The following is a 17,977-nucleotide window of genomic DNA, read 5'->3' as shown; positions in this document are numbered from 1 at the left end:
ACAAAAAGGCATTGTAATATGGCCAAGCAACATTCTTCTCCCCTTTCCAATGAACAGAGTTATTGCCTACAGCATTACCCTAACCTGCCTACATAGCACCCATGACCACTAAGGAACTGATTTCAGTCCAAATACAGTGGCTGGATATAATGGACAATTATCAGCTTAGGTTAAGTATAGGAAACTTTCTCAAAGTTACTAAGATAACAGTGGAGGACTACTACAATCAATTTATCCTACTTGTTTAAACATCACCAATTCACCATCACTGACAAGTTTATACAACAAACAATATTGGAAATATATACACCTTATTTATAGTAATTTGATAGAATCTGAGGATGTTCTTGAAGAATATAACATGTCATTCTTTGTAACGAAAGTAGGTTTTTGTGGTTCATTGTATTAACATAAAGAAATAAATGTGTATCTGGATTAAAGCCACCAATGAAGCCAAGCTTTCAGCCAAATTGAATAGGCCTTCATCAGGGCAGAACTTCACATGTCATTCTCTGTTTATTAGTGTGTGGTTTCCTTTTCCCAGTGACTTTAATTAAAGTACAGCCCCAGCATATGCCTGGTGTGAACACAGGGAAAACACGGAAATCCGTTTTCAGGGCTGCCGGCAGTGGGGTTCAAACCCAGTATCACCTGAATACAAGCTGACAGCTGTGTGACCAAAACTAAGCAGTCACTCGCTTGATATGTGTATTTTATAATTATCATTTTCGACAGACTGAAAAACTTTGAAGTTACATAAACTGAGTCAACACTGAAAAATGGTTTCCTTCTTAAACTATAAGCTTGGGAAAGGTAGACTAAAGAAATGTTACCATGATAATGTTCTGTACACTAAAATTCAATTAACCAGAAGAAGAAAGTACATAATCTATATACTAAAATCGCTAAATCACAGAACCAAGGTGAGGCTGAGAAAACACGAAGAGCAAGGTTGTGTCAAACATCTAAAATTGCCATGAAAAAGAAAGACATCCCAGAAGTCTAGATGTAGACAAGGTGTGAATACTCTCTCGGGATTAGATTAGTGATGGGACATTCGATTCATTTTACTGAATCGATTCATTTGATTCCATTCACGTTACTGAATCGATACAGTGATCCGATTCACGGCACATTAGTCACCGCTCCCTGCATCTGTGTAGTATGTACTGGTAAGACAGAAGCAACAGCATTCAGTGCTCGCAGCTGCCATCTGGTCTTCATACTATGAACTCCTTTCTTAGAAAAAATGCTAGTCACTAATACATTGAAGGTTTCCGGCGACGCAGGGTGGGAAAGGTTAGGATTAGGAAGGTAGCAGCCATGGCCTGAATTAAGGTACAGTCCCAGCATTTCCTGGTGTGAAAATGGGGAAACTATGGAAAACCCATCTTAACGGCTGCCGACGGTGGGATTCGAACCCACCATCCCCCGAATGCAAGCGCATAACTACACGATACTAACCGCACTACAACTCGCTCAGTCATTTTTGAAAATATGTATTTTTCTATCAGCTGAGGATGTTTTTTAAATCGTCATAATTTGTATAGGCTACGCAAGTTGTGCAGTAGCCCGCTGGTTTTCTGATTCAACATACTGTTCGTTAAGTTATTGCATCTATCCACATATGATTGAAGTCTTGTGCAACGATGTGACATATGAATTGAGAGAATACTGAGCCGTTCTTCCCAATATAAAACAGGTACTTTTGAGTGGTCATGAACATGACCCATAGTCATAGGGCAGGCTAGAGTCGAGTTTAATTGTCAAATATCAACTAAGTTATAATACTAAGATTCATTAAACTAATAAATAGTATAACCTAATAGCCTACCTACTTACTAGCTACTTCAGAATTATGTTTTGACTACGTTTTTAACACTGCAAATAAATCCATCTATTTTTTAAACCTCCCTGTAAGAAGAGGACAGTGAATGCAAATGAGCATTATTTTCAAATGAGCCGAACTCGAGAGTCCATTATAGCATACGATTCTTTCAGTGAACCATGGCTCGCTGTACGTCTCGCTGCAGCGGAAGTTCGGCTCTCCGCGTGTCCAGTGAGCCGAAGAGGAGCCGTGTGTATCTTGCATCTCACCGAGCCGCGCTCGTTCACGATTCTTTCGATGTGCCATGATTCACTGTATGTCTCGCTGCAGCGGAAGCTCGGCTCTCCGTTTGTCCAGCGAACCGAAGAGGAGCCGTGTGTATCTTGCATCTCACCGAGCCGCGCTCGTTCACGATTCTTTCGATGTGCCATGATTCACTGTCTCGCTGCAGCGGAAGCTCGGCTCCCCGTCAACGTCCAGTGAGTGCGCCACTCAGCACTGTCCGCTGGGAGTAAGCTGAATCGTGTGCCGTGAGCTCGCCGTTCCTGTGAATCGATTCACTCGGACACTTGAATGAATCGATACACTGCTTCGAATCATGCATTCAGTAGCCAACACTAGATTAAATGAGCTGACCCTAAGTGATGAATGCAAGTGCCCATAATGTGGGAAAATATATTACCACTGCCATGTAAAACAGGAAGAAATAAACAAACATCGAATAGCATTATTGTACTGAGGAAAATCTTTAAAATGCAGGATATATACAGCACTATAACACTTAACCCCTCTGAGCGGGAACATTTTAAGACCTGGCCTTCACTGGATATGGGAGGAGCTTTCACTGGGCATTTAAATGCTAGCATACCTAAGCACCAATTTCTTTCATAATGCCATATCTCTGTTGATTTACAATCAATTTAGATCATATTTACACAAATTAATTAAAATGATGTACAATTTAAAAATTCCATAATTACTCACCTGATCATATATCCATGTAAGGTAGAGTATCTACAGTTCCCTTATACACTTATCACATATCTACACCAGTCACACTGTACAAACACTAATGGAAAGCATTCTGAAGAAATATTTACACATGAGGTTTACAACTATAGCATTTTTGCAACATTTAAACATGCGAAGTACAGCTTCACAGACATCCTTCTTCAGTAGCACAGTATACACTATTTACACTGCACATGTTTAGAAAAAATACAGCACATGTGGAATTCTTGAAAGTTACGTTCCTGTGGTTATGATTTCACATTACACTGTAGGTCTCAATGCTATAACCCTGCAGTTTACAGCGACGTCAAACAGTAAGTTCAAAGACTTTGAGAAATGTAGCCTACATGCATGGAATACACAAAAACTGGCTTTTTGTGTGGTAGACTTTGAAACATTCACCTATACAAAGTGCAGCTGCACAGTCCGGGTACCAATATACTGTTTCTTTCATCCTCTTCTTTTTTTTTTTTTTTTTTGTGCCAACTATACACCACATTTTGGCTTACTCTCCTTCCCTGTGGAAGGGATTCTTTCTATGAATTGTTTCCCTGTCAACCACGGCACCATATTGTATGTGGAATGACTCTCTGGAACCTTTCTTTCAACTCCAGTCCCACGGTCAGCAGTACCTCCACCAATTCAACTCTGAAACTGAGCGAGTCTATTTTTTTTTGGACAGTTTTTCCTGCATATTATTAAGCATTTAATACGCACACACTTAGCAATCTTCTAAATAGTTTCAGGTTTGATTTATTAATTTTATTTCTTTCAATAACTTTTAAGAAGCTGGTCTTTCAGGTCGACACCACCCATGCATTTATTATAGTCCAATACAAAAATAGGTTTGACTTTTTCTTTATTCTTCTTCATGCTGACCAATTTGGATTCATCACTGTGGAATGTTGTTCCATTTCATAACAGTAACAGGTCCTGAATGTCAGGAAATAATCTCTCCAGGTTTTAGGTTTTTGTCTTTGACTTTCTTTGGCACCTCCTTCCTGTTAAGCCTGGGGGTTCCTGCACATTCTGTTTTCAGGTTTTTTAACATTTGTGCCAAGATGAGAGAGTTGTAAAAATTGTCCATCCGCAAGGTATGTCCTCTTCTAAGAAGGGGTTCAATGAGGGTCAAGACTATGGCCATGGTTTTAGTTGTATCACTGGTTACAAAAGAAGATTCTAGTATAGTGTCCTTTCCTGTATATGCTATGAAAGACCAGAGATATCCAATGCTATACTCACATAGTTTGAATGTTTCAATGCCAAATTTGGAAGATCTGAGTGGCAGGTACTGCTGAAATGAGTCGTCCCTTCCACAAAGTTACGGTTCATCAATTGAAATATCCAGAGCAGGTAAATAAAGAGGCTGAAATCTGTTATTGAGATATGTGATAAATGGATATATTGGAAATTGTTTTTTAGCCTCCCATACAAAGTGTGTTTAGCCTCATTGTCGTTGAAGTGCAGAAATTTAGATATGGATTCAAAACTGTCTATAGGGGGGCTGCCACAAGGTTGCATTTGACAGTTGTAAGTTATGTTAGCACCACTACAAAAATGAAATGAAGAACTTGACTCGTCAATCAGAATCACCAATCTACTACTTTTTATGTCAGATACAGTTACGCACTTTATTCATGTTAATTCATATATAATTCTGTATAAAACTTATGTTTTATTTGCTTACACAAACATGAGCATTTAAAAGAAATATTATAAGGTTTAAGCGAGCCACAAAATAAATACGAACTATTTTCCGTTGATTGTTGTTGGCAATGTGTATGGTATAGTAGTGCTATCTATAACTAGCTTGACTACCGTAATGGAGTGTTGCCATATTGTGTGTCGCTGCTAGCACGCGGTCAGGTGTGATACGCGCGTTTATGAAAGTTTTGTTTTCATTGTGAGATAATTGTGATTTGATTTTTTTTTTTTTTGCTTTACGTCGCACCGACACAGACAGGTGTTATGGCGACGATGGGACAGGAAAGGGCTAGGAGTGGGAAGGAAGCGGCCGTGGCCTTAATTAAGGTACAGTCCCAGCATTTGCCTGGTGTGAAAATGGGAAACCATGGAAAACCATTTTCAGGGCTGCCAACAGTGGGGTTCGAACCTACTATCTCCCGAATACTGGATACTGGTGATGTCTCGGAAACGACAACATAGTCATGAAGTGCGAAGTGATAATTCCTTGCGCCGCGGAGTGTTCCTTAATAGTCATGCATTAGAATTAGTGCGAAGAACTCGTGAGTTTTACGAAAGGGAGAAGAAATTCGTACGCTTGTATAGCCGTCTCTCTGTTCCTGAAGATCATGTTGTGGAACGTATATATCAAACAAGCGTACTGTTATTCAGAATGGTGTTCGCCTCCAAGAACAGAAGTGAAAAGGGACTGTAGTACATAGCAGTAGCGGAAACGGGGCTGATAGTAGGGACTTATTTCACAGCACTCCGGTAAAGAAACGAATTAAGCTATATCCTGTAACAGGAATTAATTATTTCCAGGCTGATGTAATACAAAGACAAGAGTACAATTATTACAGCTCAAAGTCCCTTCTGTCATTGTTATGAACAATGCACCTTACTACTCCGTAATGATGGACAAGACACCTACTTCGAGTGCCCGTAAAGAACTGTTAGTGGAATGACTGCAATAAAGAAAATCCCAGCGCATATGTGTATGACTAAATTAGTTGAAGAGGTAGCGAAGGAACAAGGGCTAAGGTTATTAGGTTGCTGCCGTACCACTGTCACTTCAAGTTCACTGAGTTGGTACGGTATGGGATGAAGTTATTAGTGCGTACGTAATGTTTTACATGTCCTTCACAATTACTGAAGTGGATGGACTGTTCTGGGAGAGTATTGCTCGAATACATGCGGCTTTGTGGATGAAGAAATTTAGTCATGTCGCAACATTCATTAACTCGGCAATGGCAATACATGGCATCATCAGTGACTGTCAGGAGTTGATGATCTGCCTAGACGACGATGACAATGACAACAAAGGCGACGGTAGTGATGGCAGTGATCTGGAGGGTATCGAGCCTCTACCTTTGTGAATCAGGTATGAAAATAAGGTTTCTGAATTTTCGTAAATTTTATAGATTTTACTTGAAACCTTGTGTGTTAGCACCGGTGTATATTATTCTAACCCTTGGTGTATGTAAAGCGAGATTCTTATCGGCCGATTTCTTCCATATTTTCTAACATTGCGATAATAAGAACTTCTTAGTATATCTCGTATCATTTTGTGTGATAAATAATCAGCGAGTTGAAAGTTCGATTTCTGTAGGCGAATTTCATTTGTATTGTGTATCATTGCGATGACATTAAAAACATTTCTCCCTTGATTTTAAAAACTCACGTGTCATGCAATCAGCTGTTGTTGCGGCGGCAACATCGCTTCATGAGCCATTGCAGTGTGACCAACATTGTGCGCAGCTGTCATGTGCAACCTTACGCCGGCCCACCTATAACAATATGACAGATCCAAAAAGGGGCATGGCAATGGTACAATTTTGAGGACTATGACCAAAAAGTTTATTTTTGTACAATTCCCATCAGCATGATGAGGGCTAAGATAACATACATCTCATTTTCAGTTAGTGGAATCCATTCCTTTACCCTACATCGAAACAGAAATAATATTCCTCAGGACTTCACATATTGCTCAGTATAGCAATTTGTTTCCGTCACAATCAGCTCAACGAGTTCAATAAAAAACAGTTTGAAAGCCTTTACCAGTTCAATTACCTTGGGGTCCAAACACATTTAGCAATGTTTCTTTTCTACTCACGTAATTATCCACGTCTTCCCAGTAAAAATTAAAGGCAGCACTACCACCTGCTGCACCGGCAATGACAGTCTTTTCTGAATCACTTTCACACTCGTATTGGTCTAATTCAGCAACATGAACATCACTGTCAACAGAATCTTCGCAAAAATTATAATTACTATCCTCAGAATCATAAAACACTCATTTAAAATGCCTTATATAGCATCGCGAGTTAATATATCTTTGTTTAAGAATGTCATGGCGGGAAGATTACACAAAGGAAAAGTCGATTTTTACTAATCGATAGCGAGGTGAAAAATCGTTCAAATGAATTAATAGATGTATGAAACGAAAGACTGTAGCTCCATCTGGATGGCTGTGAAGATATTTCGGATGTAGTTTTAAGGAAACTACCGACAGGGAACGACAATGCTGATGCGGCAGAATGCGTGTCAGACACATCACTCCACAGCAGTAGACGGCTACCGCATGAGGTGTTCTACACGTCACTCCATGCTGTTGGATTAACCTAGGATTTGGTTTACTCTACCTTCTAGTAGGCCTGGAGTAAAACAGAATGACGAAATTGATGAGCCAACAGCAAGATGGCATCAAATTAAAATCTATGCACACAGTAGGTGAGGCCATACGATTATTAACACTTAACCTGAACATGACACACAATACTTAAAGATAAAAGATGTCAAAAAGTCCATCTATATTATTTTGCAATAAACTTACCCATCAAGCATTTGAGCCATGGTTTTTATAGACTCATGGGTCCACTTCCCACCTTTAGGAGTAATACCAAACAGACCACAGTGCTGTGCAAAAGGTGGAATGACAGTGTGCTTTGGATTGATGCAGCGCAATCTAGGAAAGAGTTTAAAAAAAAAAGGTATTTCATTATTTACCCAAACCAGAAAAAATCCCATAATTCATATAGCATTTATTTGATTTTTTACTTACTTCTTATGAATATATTCAATGAATTTTAGAAGCCATGTTTTGACCTTTAACTTATACATCAAATTCACAAAAGGTGCAATTTACTTTTCAAAAATGAAGAATATATACACACGCTATCAAAACATTAAAAATATCCTTGAAGGCACAAAAACTAATTAATTGTATTTAGCATTACTTTTAACAGACAACATAACATACCTGGAAATAGGAACTATTTCTGTATTCCCATAGTCTATGTACAAAACTTCAATTTTCTCTTCCTCTAATTCTGACACATTTGGGAACACCTTCTTTACACGAGCACGGTACCAGTTTTTATCAGCATCAAACTGCACTATATAGAGGCCATCTAAAAATTAAAAAGAAGACACAGAGAACTATTTACTTTATTTATCATAAAGCAAGTGAATAACAGTAATACATACACTATCATCAAAAAGTTTTAACTCATCTCTGAAAGACCCTATATTTTCTTGAAACTGATACTTAAAGATGTATTGGATTTCTCACTTTACAATTTGATATTTAATGATTATTTAGGTATTATGTAGGTACCTGGAGAGTAATACTTGTAATATGAAGGTCATTTTTTAGGAAAGAACCATTTTCAAATATGGCCACTACAGCACTCCTGCTAGAGCATGCATGCTCAGTATGTACATCTGTAGGCTAGCCACGAACACCATGTCAGTATTTATGTTTGTACCTATTGTAAATGCCTCAGACAACTAATGGTCCTGGCGAGTGTGAAGTACGGTACACGCTATGATTAGTTATTTAAATACAAAAGACGTAAAAGTTGTTGAAATTAATGGGCTGAGTATTGAAGTGTATGAAGAACACCCTATGATAGAAAAGGAATGGTAAGAAAATGAGTTAGAGCCTTAAAAGAAGGCTGTACTAAGGTCTATGACGAGAAGCGTAATGGGAGAATGTCTGTCATTACTGAAGTCATGGTGCAGAAAGTTCATGTGAAGGTTCGAGAAGACAGACGCTTTACAACACTTATATTATCGGAAGTTGTCCTTGCATTGGGTACCGAAAATGCTGATTGAGATGCACAAAACAAAGTGCATAGGCAGTGCGTTGACTTTCCTCGAGCAGTACAGCAATGCAGGTGATGCGTTCCTAAGCTGAAAAATCACCGGCGACAAAACATGCCAGAATCAAAACGGCATTCCACTGAATGGAGACACTCAACATTACCCAAGAAAAAGAGGTGCAAGTAAAAAATTTCAGCTTGGAAACAATGTGCAATGTGTTTTGGAATAGGCAGGGTGCGTTGCTTGTGGATTTTTTTACACCGGGTTGACGCAATAAATGCAGAGACTTATTGTAATAATGATGTCATTGTTTTTACGTCCCAATAATTATTTTTTTTTAACGCTTTTTGGAAAAGCTGAAGTGCCAGAATTTTATCTCGCAGAAGTTCTTTTATGTGCCAGTAAATCTACCGACATGAGGCTGATGTATTTGAACACCTTCAAATATCACCGGACTGAGCCAGGATTGAACCTGCAAAGTTAGGTGCAGAAGGCCAGCGCCTGAACCGTCTGAGCCACTCAGCCTGGCAAGACTTATTGCGAAACCTTACAAAAACTCAATCATGCAATCCAAAACAAACAGCATGGCATGCTCACAAGGAGTTTTCTTTTGCTTCATGACTATGCACGACTTCACGTGGCTAATTGAACCCGAGATCTCATAGCTTCAATTGGTTGGGAACAATATGATCATCCTCCATATATATCCGTGACATAGCATCTAGTAACTAACACTTGTTCCTGCGCTTGAAAAGCATTTAGGAAGTCAGCGCCACAGCAATGACCTTAAAAAAAAAGTGCGGCAATGGCTGGCACATCAGGTGACAGATTTCTACGAGGATGGAATTCAGAAGCTGACTTCATGATGTCTTAATATTGTGACATTTCTCTCATATGGGTTTGGAATAAACAATCTTTGATTCATGGAGAACATAATTCATAGCAATAATATCTTTGGAATGAGATGCAATGACAACCTGTCAATATGACAATTTTCTTTAAATGAAATATGTGATAACAGAATTTACAAGTGTGGAATAACACATTATAATTCACACCATAATTTAATATTATATTGCTATATTTATATTTAAGAAGCTACACATGGAAACTCAGAATTCTAGATCTGACATGACCAGAGTTGTATAAAAGCGGCAAAATTGTACCTCCAGTAGTTGTCAATGCCCAATCTTGATTTGAATGTGAGTGAGGCCAGTTGAAAACGCCGAGTATTGACATACAGTATCTGCACTCATAACCGCCGTGTTTTACGTACACGTATCGCCGCCGTGAAGACGACAGAATGGGTCGCGAACTGTCATACAACAATAATTCTAATATCGGAGAGAGAACCATCAACTGTGATGCTCTGTTAATACTGCATTTGACAATGTTTCTTTACCGTTTATTGTGTGTTTATAACTGATATTTAATTGATTTGTGCTTGGCCTATGCACAACAATGAGTGATGTTATTTTTCAGTGCACGATGGAAGTGAAAGTGTTCTTAATTTGTGAGTGTGTCATCAAGAAGGAATAAATATGCGAGGCGTAAGAACATCACCCATGATGGATTACAACACAACACCAGACCCCGGTGGTGGCCGGTTCATTGAAAGCTAAGTCCTTGCTTAATTCTTTAATAATCAATTATTTTCTTTCAGGATGTTGAATTTTTGTACATAGCTCTTAGGGCCTGTACTACGACTGTCAGGTAAACAGCCACATACATAGGCTGCAGTTTTGCAAACTAGAAGTTAAATATTTTCTTGCGTACTACCAACGGTATTGTAATGTGAAAGATGTAGTAACATTTTTATAGGGTTGGTAACAAGGTTACTGTAAATATAGAGAAATTTAGCGCGATGGTATACATGTTCCCTGGTGTTTTTGTTTGTTTAGCTCTATTCCTTTTGAAATTTTATTACTAGGATCCAATAGACTCTTATTAAGCTATACTGTGAAAGTTCAGGTCAAAAGCAGAATTAGGACAGAAATATACACATACGAAGAAATGTAAAAATTAATTAACTGTACAATGAAACTGAAACTGTTATAGAAAATAAAGACTGAAAATTTAACCTGAACGCAAATGTTAAGATTCAGATTATGTATCTTTCTTTGTCTAGTACTATTTACGAGGATGTGCATTACGGCGAACGTAAAGTTTATATTCGTGATTAATGCCACTGATCCAGTGTAGAATCATTAATTTTATTATTAGTTCAATTTATTGTTTGCTCATTGAATAAGTAGTTAGTTACTTCCTTTTCAATACAATGTGAGAATACCAACTGGCAAGCATTTATCTCACTTTAGCGTAAATACTTTTGTAGCAAGTTGTTATGAAGTAAAAGAGATATAACCTCCTTAACATCCTCATTCGACGGACGAAGAGCCATTAACAACGTCGTATACCTTTAATCCATATGTGCGTCGTGGATAGATTTGGAATAGAACCCACGCTTTTGACACGCATGTTAATGATTAGGAAATGTGTACTATCACCTCTAGTACCCTGCAGACTATCATTTAGAAGGTAAAAAAAAATGTTAGTCTATTGGGTCTCGAACCCACAAAAAGCTGCATAGCAGCAAACGATGTTGCTCTAACGACCACGGCTACCCATGAAGATTCCTGTGGACTGCTTGTGTGCTACTCATATAGTCAGTAGCAACAACTTGCTAGCTTGGGAAATCTTTAAGAATTCAGTGATACCTGGACAGGAAGCATGACATACTTTAAAAATATATACATAGATTACATTGTAACAACTTAATTTCGCACAGCATCATGCAGATGTAGATTCACCTTGATGTGTAGCCATCTTGATTCTTTACAGTAGCATCCCCGATAAGAGCGTTAACAGCCTCTCCAACTTCGGCATAGCTATACTCGAGAATATTTTTCCCAGATTGCACATAAACGAAAGTCGTAGTACGCGTTTTCAACCGAACTTCCAGATAAATGTCCAAACTGCCAAATAAATTTATACTGCACTTTTATCTGGCTGTCGTAGCACAGGCCCTTAGTGTAGTAAATGAGCAGAACATTTAGAATATTTAGAAATATGAAACTGATATCGTGTCATTGAGTGAAATCAAATTATTTAGGGATGTTACTCTTCATTCAATAACCAAATGCTACGCAAGATTTTGAATAATTTAACTGTACCTCATTTCATATAATTTAATCTCTGGAAGTCATTCAGTCAATATATTTAATTTCAATGATGTTCCATTGGTCAGAGTAAGTTAGGATCTTCAAGGTGATAATTATACATCGTTAGAATTACTTGATTTTGTACCTGGATTGCAGTGTAGAGCAGGAATTTTCTTGCAGCATAGTAGAGCAGAATTATTGCAAAGTACCAGAGGAATTTTATTACTGGAGGAGCGAAGACTGCGATATCTAGGCGATTATTCATTCATTCATTTATTTATTTATTTATTTATTTATTTATTTTGAATCTATGTGTTTATTGTGAATCTACATTTTGTAGAGATAGAGAGGAATTATGTTGAGTATAGAATCTTCACATATGAAAATGAGTAGAATATTTAGAGTAATGAATAAATATATGAAGGCAACAGAATATAGTGATCTTTAATATGAACCAGAATAGATATTAGGAGCTGTGTGTCAAGTTCTGCTCTCGATACATTTCTTTCAGGTACATTCTACGGAAACCTGCCCAGATCCTGTGACTAGCGTCATGATTGTATTATTGTGCATATGCATGATTTATTACAGGTATTTGTGACTGAGGGATCCAGAACCGTAGATACTCAGTGGCTATGCAACTGAAGTGTATTTTGGAAATGTATTTTATCCACTCTAGGGAACGAGCCTATGCCATTTTGTTATTTCTGCTAGCATGTTTGTGTATAATTCATTTATTACCTTGAGATGATGTCATATTTGCAAGTCATATATTCAAAATGAGTCATTTCAATTTCACTATGTCCACATTTACATTGAACTACGTGATTTGGTAGAGGGAAAATCTTTTTCATATTTTAATGAATATCTGGATGTTACTGCCATTGATGTAATATTAATTTGTATTTTTTGCTTAACTGGCAACAACCTGGAAGCGAATGCTGATAGTGATGCCAGGATTTTACTTTAGAACCGCAGGCAAGGGAAGTCATAAGTCACCAAGTCATATTTTTAAGTCATATACTTCAGTCATTACCACACCCAGGAAACTGGAGATGGTTTAGGATGATGATGAATTGTCAATGTTTCAAGTATGTATTTGTTAGAGATCAGTATACTGCCATTATCACAAACCTCCCTCTTATTGCATTAACAATGTAATGTTGCACCTCGACAACAATGCCAAGAAAGTATGTCAATAAACAAGCCATGCCGTACTTAATCTTATTATTTGTAGATATAGTGAATCCTTCCATATCCCTTCATTTATATTAAATTACTGCCATTGCACGAGGCGCCAGTCTGTCTCAGATATTATTATTATTATTATTATTATTATTATTATTATTATTATTATTATTATTATTAAGGGGTGATTATCTGCCGTGAGAACATACCCTTACGAGATCAGAACCTTATGTTCAGCTGGAGTTATTATGCTGTATTTACATGGTCATGAGCAAAACTTACATGTATGATTAGAGTTTCATTTTGGTGATGTCATATATATATATATACAATAATTCAGATTCAATTATATTTAATATGTATACATATTTATTATGATAGTAACCCGGTTTGCTAGGATGCTGCCATATGATTGATATTGGTTGCGCATGATAAATATTAGTGTGACATTTGAGGCATTCACCACCCTCATTCATTGGTATCCATTGCTTGGGATACCTTGCGCTTCACGTACCCATTCGACACCCACGATGTCACAATATGCTTGGGCCTTATGTTGAGAAGTAGTTGAAGGTACAGGCTTACATGAAAAAACTTAACTTAAAAAATAGCATTACATTTTTTCCTATCACATAAAAACTGTACTTATTTAAAAAACATGCCTCGTATTATCTTCAGCCACAAAACGTCAGCCTGGATTCTGTTATAATGCCCCACCAAAGCATTTCCTAACCTTAGAAGACATATACTTCTTGTTGAAATCATAAATTGTTAGCTATAATAAAAACTACTTTCCCTCCATTTTGAATGTTTCTGTTGATTTAGACGCTTTCCACACCGACTTCTATTCAGTTCTGCTCCAATTTTTGCAGGATAGTCTCTCACTGCAAAAATTGGGAGAAAGCTAGGAAATCTGTACCAACAAACCAATTGGTCAAATCAGTGGATATCCTCGAGTATTAGGGATTCCTGAATTTGGTCTTCACTCAGCTTTGAAGTGAAGAAAAGAGAAAGGCAAGTTGCAGACATATGCATTGAAGTCAAAAGAATTAGAGAACAACCAGTGTCTGTGTCGACTGTGAAATATTGTTTACGTGATGTTGGGTTGTGTGGACGTGTATCTATGAAAAAGCCTCTTAACACACTGACATAAATCTTGAAGGCTTAGGTGGGCCAGACAACACAAGGATTGGACCACTGACCAGTGAAAACTTTTTCTATGGACTAATGAATCAAAATTTGAGAAGATTTTTCAGTCAGCATATTTGCAGTGATCCAGGAAAACGAATGCTAGGAGGCTACCCAATAGCAACTATAAAGGATTGGGGTGGTAACATTATGGTTTGGGGTTGTTTGGGTAACAGTAAGGTGGGAGATTTTGTGAGAATGGAAGGAGGAGGAAGAAGCAGTACCATTGCATTCTATCGAGCAATGCAGTACTCTTGAACTTAACTTACTGAAAGAAGTTTGCTCTGCAGCAGAATGACTGCCCGAAAACACATATCAAAGTTGAGCAAGAAGTATGTAAGAAACTGAATTCTACAAGAAATAACCTGGCAGGTTCAGTTACCCTATTTATCACCCATTCAGTTGATGTGGGAAGAACCCGACAGTAAGGCCAAATAATATTCTGTCGACAGCTGTGAAGATCTCTGCCAATCAGCAATGCCTTTTGTAACACGGGAAACTATAACCACAGAAATGTTGGAAAAACTGACGAGAAGAATACCACTTTTTGTTAATCAGTAAACACAGCAAAAAAGGGGGACTCTCAACTGAACACAAAGTTTGAACAGCTCTAAAGGATACTGCTTTCCATTATCTAAAGCATAAATTGCTTTATATACTGTGTCCATGTACACTAGATGTTGATGTATTTTGATTTAAAATACATGTCTTTGAAACCTCAGTAATCTGCCATGGCCTTAATTAAGATACAGCCCCAAGATTCGCTTTGTGGAAAAATGGGAAAAGACGGAAAACCATTTTCAGGGCTGCTGACAGTGGGGTTTGAACCTATCTCCCGGATGCAGGTTCACAGCTGCGTGTCCCCAACCTCACGGCCAATTCCCCCAGTGCCTAAGAAATAACAAAAACTGGAGTTTTCTTAAGGTGAGTTTAAATTCTTTGCAACTAATGTAAGTAGGGAATAAAAACTATAGCAGTTTACTGAAGTGAAAGAAAAAGAAAAGCAACAGGAGGCCCAATACTGTGGAATATCCATGTACACATTGTTGAGGAATGTGAAAATAGGTTGTACCTTTAAAGGTGGTAAGGAATGATAAAGATCCACTATATTATAACAGAGAAGTAAAGGGACTAAGAAGGAGGTGCAGGTTGGAAAGAAAGAGAGTTAGAAATGGCTGTGGAAATAAGGAGGAATTGAAGGAACTTACCAGGAAGTTGAATCTAGCAAAGAAGTCAGCTATGGATAACACGATGGCAAGAGTAATTGGCGGCCATACAAATTTTAGTGAAAAATGGAAGAGTATGTATAGGTCTGTGTCTGGCCAGGTTACCCTGCTACAGTAATGGAGTAGACCGTATGGCCACGACTCAACGCTGAGTATTGGGCGGCGATAAATAACCCTACTCCCTAAGGGTGTCAACGGCTTTTGGCTGATGAGCTCCTTTAGGTGGGGTGGTGGTCCACTCAGTGGAGGAAATGTCACTGGAATCCATACCCGATAGAGGGCAGCAGCACCTATCAGTACCAGGATGAGGCGTAAAAAGAATGACTTTGGATCGGCTCCTCACTAGATTATTATGGGCGTCGCTGAATCAGCATCAATGGCCACGATACTGCAGTGTGGAAAACAAGACAAAACTACAACACTACCTTCCCAAGAGAATCTCTGATGGATATGGCTAATTTGGAAATGAATTCATCACGCGATCCGGTTGACACCCGGCGCCATCTCGGGTCCAGTCTGAATGGTGTGAAATTGGTGACTGGGCAAATGAAGGTAGACTCCCAGGCCTTGTGTGGAAAATCTGCGACTGGGAAGAGTAACATCTTAAAGAGAACATCTCTTCGATGCCAAAATAAAGTAGCAACTTGGAATGTAAGGGGACTCTTGCAACCTGAGAAGCTTAAGATCATTGAGAAGGAAATGGAAAATCACAATCTAGACTTATTAGGTCTACCTGAAATACTGGAAAGGTAATGGCTTCTTCTGCACCACAAGGGTAATACGGTGTACTTTTCTCTACCAGATAATGAAAGCGCCAATGGGGTTCCGGTAATTATCCCTCCGCATTTGGCAAATCTAGTGGATGGATGTTGAAGTGTTAACGACAGAATAATCCACTTAACACTTAAGGCAGCACCATGTGAACTCCATATCATTCAAGTGCATGAGCCTACATCTGTTTCAAGCAAAGAAGAAATCAAGAAATTCTATGGAGAATTAGATAATGTAATGAAGAATATCCCAAGTAAGGAAATATCAGTGGTTCTTGGAGACTTTAATGCAAAGATTGGAGAAACAACCACTGACAGTAAGTTTAGACACATTGTGGCCCATTATGGCATTGGAAAGCAAAATGATAAGAGGAGAGAGGCTACTACAGTTTTGTAAGGAACGTGAATTATGTGTAACCAACACATTCTTTCAACATCATATTCATTGACTGTATACATGGTGCTCCCCTGATGGTCTTCACAGAAATCAGATTGATTTTATATTGGTTAACAATCGCTGGAAATCCTCTGCCATCAGTGCAAAAACATACCCTGGTGCAGATTGTGGCTCAGATCACCAACTACTGTTTATGGTGTACAGGTTGAAACTCAGAGGTATGCACCGTGTACATTGTAAAATGCAAAAGGCAGAAGGTAAAAACTTAAGGAGTTTTGGTGTGGAAATCAAAAATGTTCTTTTGAACACTTTTTTTTTCTTTTTTTTTTTTTACTACTGGCTTTACTGATGGTTATGAATTTCATGTTTTTGGTCCGTATTGAACAATATATAAGTAATAATAATAATAACTTAAATGTTTCCACCTTTTCAATACAATATATTCACAAGATTACAAAATTATACGGTACTAGTTTCGACCCATCTAGGGGTCATCATCAGCCGTGTTGGAGCAAAGATAATTTGTGGCGAAATCCTAAGACATATTATAATATTGTGAACGTCTACAATATCGAAAAGACATAACATTGATCAACAATAACATTATATTGACCATTGTTTGTTGTGATGGTCTTTGTCTCTTATGATGCTGCTGGTACGTAACACACTTATTCATCATAATATTCCAGCTATTCCATCCCTACTCTGACGCGCTCTTTTGAATGAGCAGTGTGCACACTTAAGATAGAGGCGTAGTAGTAGTAGTAGTAGTAGTAGTAGTAGTAGTAGTAGTAGTAGTATGACCTGGTCTAAAATTACAAGATAGGCCTATTCCAAATTATAGCACCACAATTCACTAAACAACTGAAAATTCAACACTGAAAAGAGCCCTTTCTTAAGAAGAGCTTCTTCCTCTTCATTTTCATTAAATTCTACATTCATTTGATTGCAAATTAGCAGTGAAGAGGGTTTTTCCTCCATCTTGGAGGAAAAATTACTTCGAAGTCAGATAGATTTTCCCGCCGTCAGTGTAGTGAATTGAGATTTTCTGAATCATCAGGTACTCTTAGGAAATATTAGTAAAAGGGCACAGCTTTTGCCCTGGTACTCTCCCTTATTCGACCCCCCCTCCCAAAAAGAGACGAAGAGTGTTCACAGATCACGGCTGTCTGCGGCCTGGTCATTTCAGCTCTAGAACTTCGGCAGCAAAGTACTGTTAGTTAAAAGTGACTAAATGTAAAATTTTTAATTTGATCAAATATTTCATATGAAAGTAATGCTTTTACTCGCGCCATTCCTACTGACGTCATTGTAATGACATATGTTCATTGCAGTTGGGAAAACCACTAAGACAGTCTTTCTGAGGATGTAAACAGGCAGGTGGAGAGCGAGTGTCTGGCATTATAATGAAATTCTCCAAC

The 17,977-nt window shown here is 38.1% G+C and overlaps 1 protein-coding gene across 2 annotated transcripts in view; it reads right to left on the bottom strand.

Annotated features, from left to right (window-relative positions):
* qin overlaps nt 1-17,977 on the bottom strand; it is an 870,645-nt gene that overhangs the window by 412,778 nt on the left and 439,890 nt on the right. For both annotated transcript variants that reach the window (XM_067138014.2, XM_067138015.2), the window contains 2 exons: nt 7,782-7,932; nt 7,356-7,487 (listed from right to left, as the gene is read on the bottom strand). In XM_067138014.2, the coding sequence (XP_066994115.1) occupies nt 7,356-7,487; nt 7,782-7,932 (283 nt within the window). The remainder of the gene's footprint in view (nt 1-7,355; nt 7,488-7,781; nt 7,933-17,977) is intronic.

The sequence above is a fragment of the Anabrus simplex genome, chromosome 1 (genome assembly GCF_040414725.1).
Source record: "Anabrus simplex isolate iqAnaSimp1 chromosome 1, ASM4041472v1, whole genome shotgun sequence".
NCBI lineage: Eukaryota > Metazoa > Arthropoda > Insecta > Orthoptera > Tettigoniidae > Anabrus > Anabrus simplex.
Note: the sequence above shows the minus strand (reverse complement) of the source record. Positions and strands in the feature narration are given on the sequence as shown.